We start from the raw sequence: 8,633 nt of genomic DNA on the forward strand, positions 1-8,633 counted from the left end.
TTTCTATGCAAATGATTCATAGGTAGGCTACTACCCAAAAAGAATGTATGTTGAATTATCATTTCCACTTTGGTCTGAACCAGTATAAATTAAATAATTATTCATGATTAAGTGTTCATAAACGCTGTTGGTTCAAAAATAGGCACGGTTAAGAAAATGTTATTCATTAGTGTTAAACGAACAAACATTGTCTTGACAAATAATGTATCAGTCCCGATGTTTCCCTAGCTACAAATTATAAGATAATAAACGCACAACTGTATTGTAACCTAAAACGTACGCGAGTATCTTTACAGGCTGCCAAGTTACAGTCAGCCGACTTCCAAGGTTCACAGACTGTTTCTTGTGATTCTGTAGTTTCTATGCAAATTGTCTCTACAAGCAAGTCAATTTAGTAATTGGTTTGCATCCGTTCTTGTTCGATCGATTTCTTTACACTATTAGTCCATCATTTTTACGAATTATGCTATTACTATGTTAGACGTACTTTCAGGTTCAGGAAAAGTCCACTATTATTTAATCCCACAATTCTGTAGTTTATATAAATTAGTCCAACCCGCAAGCATAAGAAATAAAGAAGAAAGAAAGTAGCTTGATTATTTTGTTTTAAGTCTGTATGTTTAATATGTTCTAAGTGTCCCCTTATTAGATAGTGATATCCTATAACTGATTTTCCACAATCTTGACTCGCGAGGGTGACATTTCATCAATAACAGTAGTTATCATTCAACAATTTTTTAATTACTTCATACTTATATAAATTTAGTTACTTCATACAAAAACTTATCTAGGCCTATTTACATTTTTGCTGTGATGGAAATATAAACTTCAACATTCTCTCTGCTATGTATAGTTTACGTGTAATTTAAGGTACAGAAAAACGAGGGTTATAAAGATTTCGATTGGCAGCACAATTTGTATTGAATATAAAAATACTTATTCGGGGTGATATTTATGACAGTAGGTGTTTTGCAATGCCAAGTGCCTATTTTTAGTCAGTTCTAATACAAAAAATTATTTTTTATTTTTAGTTTTTCATTAACTTTGAATGCTCTATGGCCAGTTATCATCCTATTGTAAAATAAACAACCGGTTGGGGTGTATGATCATGAATGAATGGATGAATGGCAATGTTCATTAACTGTATGATTCCGATTCATCTCCTGTTATTTTTAAGTACGCTGATGTAATCAAAAATTTTTTGTATTTTTAATGTGTGTCTTGTAGTGTGTGATTAATTTTTTTGTTAACATATAAGAAGACAAACAGTTATTTATATAAGCAGATGGTTTCATTCTATTTTTAATTCACACGTAAGTAATATATGTACAAACTTTAAGCTTTCTTGTGTTGATCATAAGAAATAAAGTTAAACATACGATTCGTATTAACCTTCTTCTACTGAGTGAAAGAAAGAGGGGTTGTCTTTGAAGCAAAATATTATTTTGCTACTTAGACAAACCTCTTTTTTACATCAGTAGTTAAATAAAGTAATCTATTATCTAGAATTTCCGTTCTCTTTAGCGCACACAATACAATTAAGAGGGGACCCACGCTCAAAATTTGCATTATAAAACTTGGTTCAAAACCTTTTTTTCTGGGGCAAAACGAATAACGTAACAAACTTTTACCTTTCAAATATTATGTTTGTTCAAAACGGTTATCAGGTGAATAAAATACAGAGAAACCCCGTGTTTTTATTAATTATATAGTTTATACTCTGGTAAACCAATAAACAATGCTCTTTAAATCCTATGAGTATTGAAAATAATGTAATCATCTGGCGAAGACGCATCAGATGTTGCTGTGAAAGACGATTTGTAAACAATAACCTCTAAATGTATTAGTTATTTTGTAATGCAAATAATAATAGCATTGTGTCAAAGTGTTTTAGAATTAATTTAATCTCTACTAAATGAGATGCCTCTCAGTCCTAGAAAGAATGAAAATTTGTACAATTCAAATCACGCAGCTGTTTCTTTAGACTCTTTTTTGGGACTGTTATCTTCCACTTATGGTACAGAGCAACTAGATTCAAGAATAATTTTTGAAAAAGATCAAGTTAACTGGGCCAACATTTCTGTTGAAAATTTGAGAGCACTCCCTAGAAAAGATGATGTAGGCAAACGTCATTGCGGAAAGGTAGACGTCAAAGTAAATGCCGGTACATCAACAACGAGTCTCAGAAATAGGAACATAGATGGTGAAATAGATGAAACCCTTCTGTCCATCAAAAGTTTGACTAGTCTCCAACAAATAAAAAGTGAACTAGATAACGCCACCAAAGAGTCGAAGTCTTTCCTCACAAATAACGGTAATGAAGAAGTAGTTGAATGTGTTAGTAAGTCATGTAATTTGGATGTTGTTAAACAAAATGAAATCGAAGATCAAACCATCACAGAAGAAAATACTGGAGATTATACCCAAGTCATGACACCTGTATGTGGATTCCGTGTGGACGATATCAATAACCAAATAATTTTGGATATCCAGTTTGTACCAAAAGCTCCAATTGAAAGCAAAATTATGCCATCGTTTGACACTGGTGAGCCTAATATTTTGATTAATATCATAGACACATTAAAGCCAATGGAGTCCAGTGTAAGAATAGCTAAAAGCAGTTTGGTATCGAAAATAAAATATTTCGAAGAAGTCGAAAAAGAGTTTGGGCTAGACAATTTAGATATTATTGTAAGATGTAATTTTGGGATTTTTCAATGGTTGTTGCAATGGATTTCGTCTGAAATTCCAATGTGTAAGCCCAATTTAAACTTGGTAAATTTGAAATCTGTTCTGACGATGGCCAATCATCTTGGCGTTGAAAAATTGGTCCAGGAGTGTCTTGATTTTCTTCGCCAAAATATTGATAAAGTTCTCGAACTCGATGAAGATATAGAGAATGTGTTTCATGATGAAACATTGTTGCTGGAATTTGCCAAGAGGTTTTCTAACACAGACGTAGAGAATTTAAAGCACGAGAGTCTTAGAACAATGCTGTTCATTACACTAATTAAGATGCTAGCCGAACCCGAGCCTTGTCATAGTTTCGGCCATTTTTACAGTCTTTCCACTATCTTCCAGTGCGGATTGTGTGAAAAGATAATGCACAACCGTTTGGCTAAGGATATACCATGCAGAGCTGATTGCACACAGATGACTTTTGATGGAAAGTTAGAGTTTCATCACGAATGTTCTTCCTCTTGGAATCTGACTGACTACTTGACGATCGTCTTTGACAAGCTGAGAGATTGGAGAATGGTATATTGGTACTTGTGGGGTATGTGCCACTTCTTCTACTGCGAGATATGTTGTTCTTGGTACCCACTGGGTCTCAGTGACTGGTGCTCGTATCACCCAGGGGAAGTGGAGTATTTCCCGATGGGTAACAACCTACATCATCCAATTGGCACATACAGATGCTGTGGAGAAAAGGCATTTAGATTTGACGTGGTTAAGCAAAACTGCGGCTGTAAGTATAAAAGCCACGTTACAAAGCTCGATACATTGGAAAAAGTTGAGATGTTCAACATACATCAGGAACACAAAAATGCTATTAATATACCACCTAGAGAAGACAACTCTAATGTAAAGAAATTTGTAAAGCTAGTAAAGAAATCCGATGGCTCGTCGGATTTGAAAACGGAATCGCCATCTGAGAAGTTTTGGTGGAGTGGGATAATCCTTTCTCCGGCAGAAAAGGCAGATTATTCCATGATTCCTTTAAGAGTTCTAAATATTTTGAGGAATAGACAAGAGAAGAGGAAAGAGCCTAAAATACATTCCCCTTTATCACTCGGAGCCCACATTTCTTTTGGTGGCATAATTTCATTGCAATCAAAGATTTCTGAATGTGAATCAGCGGTAGAAGATACATCTGCCGTTCTTAAAACTCCAATTAACAAAAAGGTAAAACCTACTCTTTGTGTAAAAAATGGGAAATCATCTAGCGTCTGTTTCGTACAAAAAGATAAAAATAAAAAGAAGAAATCCTGTTCAAACATGTATCAACCAGTTGAGATGATGTGGAATGATGCTGAATCAAACAAGGATAACCAAGACAACCAAAGAGACTTTGAGGAGATATCAATGCGGAAGCTGGTCCAAATGCTGACACCAGCGGATTGTTCTGGACCAAGTAAGGACATCTCTGCTGGCTCGTATATTCGTCTCGAGACAGAATGGTGGCAAAGAAACTGCGGGTCACACTCCAACAAAAATTCTAGTACGGTTGTCAACAGAACATTTCCATTGTCTTGGTTCAGAAAATTAACTTTGTAAAATTAAGAATTTGTATGTGGTGTACAAATTGGTTAGTGTGCGGTTTAATTAACACAGTTTTTAAAGTCTGGAGACACCTTACATTTTTTATGAAATCATCCCCATTTTTACATGGGAACTGCATTCCTCTTAACCTTTTTTTACTGAACAACTCAATTATTTTGTTTACATATTTTTCTATTTCTATTTGGAATACTGTAGTTGCCGACTATCGTGTACATGTGTAGAATTATAATTTGGTCATTAAAATTGGGCATTTAAGATAGAACCTTAGTTATTTAAACAGAAACCCCCATTGATTGACCCCTAATTTCAAATGGCTTAAAAAAACTGAAAAAACTGATCTACGTAGTATACAAGCATTGGCTGCAAAGATACTAGTAAAAATGTATATAGTATTGGCTGGCATATTAGAACAGTGCCATATTTTCCTTGGATTCAATAATTGTCCCTTGAAACTTCCAGTCAGCCGTAATTCATTTCTTAGTGGGTTTCGATAAATGTCTCTAGCTTTTACAATTAATTGTTATAATTTTACAAACACTTGGAATTAGAGTTCATAGTAGGCCATGCACCTTTGATTTATTTCTGCTTTAAAATGCTAAAGAGGGTATTAAATTTACCGTTACAAATGCTTGCCAAATGTAAATAATAATTATAATTTGCTAATAGAAGCTAATAGTCATGATAGAATAATTTGAATGTTTTTCGAAAATTAGATTTTTAAAATTTTTCATATTCTATTGGCGTCTTTCCTACATCTCTCTCAGTTTCATATAAATACAGACTCAAATTACCATGCAAATTCAAACCCATCCATTCGAAGTATACTTAATGCAAGATGTGCCCTAAGGTTTACGTACTAGGCAAATCGATTTATTAGACTTTATTCATCTCAAAAAAGTTTTTATTCGAATTTAGTTTTCACTGAAAATTGTTTAACTGGTAGGTACATGAGGAAACGTGACCTATCCATCTTTAAATCTAAAAAAAACCAACAGAGAAACACGATTGCCTGATTATGTTTTTAAAGGAACCACAAGTTCTTATAACCGTGCCAGGTTGAAGACCTTGCCTCCACATTTGTCAACTCTCTGGCCGGATAAGGGGTTCCCTGCCTTATTATGGCCGAGTAAAGGGGGGAAAACAGGAGACTTGTCGGACATTACAAATGAGGTGTCTTGTGTCTATTATATCTCCTTGCTGAATACATAAGATTACAGACCACGAACCGCCTTTTGCATCTGACCTTTCAACGTTTGTTTTACATAACCTCACAAATCGACTAAGCGGTGCAGTATTTAGGATCACAAGCCATTATTTATGCTTCTACAATACTTCAATACTTAGTAGATGATTTTGAAGTCATTAAGTGATGTAGGCTGCTAGTAGAACTTTAATGTTAAATTTAACATCAAAATAATAACCTTGATCAACTGTGTCCCCGACAGGTTGCGCTGTTGTAAAATACAGTTTTCCAACAGTCACCCGACAAAGTTGGCTTCCTTGCACTGTTTATAGTACAGAAAGCTGCTAATTGCTGCATGTACTTACTTTGTCGTACGGTTTATACTTTGGCGCACATCAGGATTCCAACCAAACAACACAAATAGCGTGGTTTTATTATGCACGTAATCCGTGTACGCTTGGAAATAGGTTGGCAACACTTAAAGATAATAATACTGATCAGCTGATTGACTATTATAACTAGGATTTAACCTGTCATTTCGTGTTTACAGTTTATGTTCTATTTTCGTTCAACGCTTGGTTTGAACACAACCTATAACATAAGTTAGAATCTATAACTATTTGAAAGAATAATAATTATAAGTGGGCCTAACATCTTTTAGAATAATTAACTCAGTGATTGTGAATATATATTGTGTACACCAGAAGAAATATGTAGCAGAAACTGCAAAACTTGTTTAATTAAATCTGTTTCCTAAAAAATCAAGAACGAAGTTTGAACAAACATACGAACTGTTTTCTTCTTGGTTCGTAAGTAAGAAAGTTACAAAATTACTTGTTTATTCTGTTTATACTGATTATAACTGTTAATACGTGTACTCTTGAAAACAAGAACACCTAAAGATACTAAGACTACAATCAGTTGCAGTATTTCCCATTACGTTCATGGTTTGGGTTTAACCTGACCTAAAAACGTGTTGTATAGTTTTAGAAAGACTAATTATTCATATAATTTTTAGTAACTGTAGGAAAAACATAATGTCTAAAACGAGCGCTAATAACTAGTTACACAAATAGCTAGCCTATTTATCTCGTTACTGAGAGACTTAGACATCCCATTTCTAATTTGAAGTTATGTCCAATTTTTAATACAAAATGAACGTAGTTGAATCAACCTACCGACAGGGTGCGCACATTTTTATTACTGATTCCTGTCTACTCCAGCTTCTTAACCAAGCTAAATCGAAAGGGAGGACTCGTGTCAAATAAAATAAAGCTATCACAATAAATAGATATCCTTTAAACATATTCTTTATAGAGTTGGAAAACCTCCACTGACAGTCACGAATTAGTCTTTAAAAAATCATCAGAATTGTTAAATCTTACAATTGGATAAATATTTTATATATTAGGCCTATAACTAATGCTTCTGATACCGATTATTGTTTTGCTTACTAAACCCACTTTAATTGAGCGGTCAAGGGTAATTTTTTAACGGTTAAGTTGTTTTACCTGCTGATATAGTAATAAATTATATACTCACATTTATATCAGTAAATAAAACCGATAAAACTCACGTTGAGTTCCATTACAATCCATCTAGTTTTTCTATATTTTACCGATACCTATATTTTTTTACAGCACAACATACAGCCAAGTTACTCGCTTTAAAACATTATTTGCGATATTAATAAAAAACTAATACCCCCGCCGCAGCAAACCTGCAGACTAAGCGAATTTCCATTTGACTGATTGGATTTACACTGAAATGTCTACTTAAAAATATAGCATTTATTCCCGATTTAAATAGAATTAGTTTAACAAGTACTTAGGTTTGCTGCATCAGGGAGGGTAAAACTGTTTTTTTTTGTAAAATGTTAATAGTTGGTAAGAAATAAAAACATTTTCCAAATTTGATCAAAATATGTTCATAAACAAGCAAACTACAACAGTTTACTCTTTCTCCATAAGAATAACATGGGAATTTTAAATTTACAATTTTTTGGAATTTTCTCCGTAACCATTAGGCGCATAATAACGCTTCAATATACTAAATTATTTGTTTTTTTAAGCTCTACAAAATGGTTTGGAAATAAATTGCTAAATTTTATGTTTTTTGGGTCAAAAATGGGAAAAACCTATTTTTACCCCATAAAACCCCCCGTAAACACCCGTTCCCATGGTCCGATCATGCTGGATCGCGAACTCGTTCGAATAAACGTAGGTTTACACGTTTGTACCAAATTTCATCAAAATCGGATCATTTTTGCTCGAGTTATCGTGCTGACGGACACACATATATATATATATATATAAATATATATATATATATATATATGAATTTGAACGGATGGTGTTTTTGGCCTCTAGGGACCTCAAAACGAAAAAAAAAATCGGTCCCGCGTCCAGGTCTTACCATGAGTACTACGGTAATAGCTTATTCCCTATATGGGAAATTCGCTAATACTTTCAATTTTTTATAACAAATTAAATGGTGGAAACACTAGTTTTAGTTATTTTATTCAAACTAAAAAACTATTCTAAAAAAAATAATTAAAATTATTCTTTTTTACATGCTCTCACGAATTATTAAGCCTACACCCTCACACAGGCCATATTCAACCATAAGATACCAAGATAGTTTGACAATCTAAGATAAATACTGTTAACCCAACAACCGCTTGTCCATGGCTGAAAGGCGCTGCAGTCAGTAGACCTGTAATTAAAGAGAACAAGTTAGATTAGAAGGGCTTCAGACACCAATCTACCCACATTGTTGATGGCTTCGTCAATATAACACTGTGAAAGGATGGCGAGTGGAGAGTATTTTGGGAAGCTGATACAGTATAATGATCATCTGATAGAACATAAATGTAGCTGTTGTCTAGTCTATGAAAACCTTTAGATCGTTATTTATGGGAAACCGTGTAGGTTAAAGTTAGATTGTATCATAGATAAAATAAACTCCGTTGTGTTGGTTAGTCTATGATTGTAAGGACATGTGCTATATAATTTATATTGTCTTGAATGGCTGTTTGTGCTGTAATAAGTATTGGGGATTTGAGAGATGGTACATTTTTACAAAGTTTCCTTCAGTTTGGCAATATTGAGAGATTGGATATAAGAAAAACACGGGTGTAACATCCGCAAGCTCTTTTCATGTCTTA

General features: G+C 33.8%; 1 protein-coding gene across 1 annotated transcript; it reads left to right on the plus strand.

The window, feature by feature from the left end:
- Positions 1–1,863: 1,863 nt before the first annotated feature.
- On the plus strand, positions 1,864–4,413 carry LOC128994781 (SANT and BTB domain regulator of class switch recombination-like). The gene has a single exon (XM_054419547.1). The coding sequence runs from the start codon at positions 1,921–1,923 to the stop codon at positions 4,276–4,278; it is 2,358 nt and encodes a 785-aa protein (XP_054275522.1). The 5' UTR covers positions 1,864–1,920; the 3' UTR covers positions 4,279–4,413.
- The last annotated feature ends 4,220 nt before the right edge of the window (positions 4,414–8,633 follow it).

This window comes from Macrosteles quadrilineatus, unplaced genomic scaffold, assembly GCF_028750875.1.
Source record: "Macrosteles quadrilineatus isolate MER2022 unplaced genomic scaffold, UCM_ALF_1.0 Scaffold_5__1_contigs__length_97177068, whole genome shotgun sequence".
In the NCBI taxonomy this organism is placed as follows: Eukaryota; Metazoa; Arthropoda; class Insecta; order Hemiptera; family Cicadellidae; genus Macrosteles; species Macrosteles quadrilineatus.

Coding starts and splice junctions, on each gene's coding strand:
- LOC128994781 (XM_054419547.1), top strand. CDS start 1,921: ATGCCTCTCAGTCCTAGAAAGAATGAAAATTTGTACAATTCAAATCAC.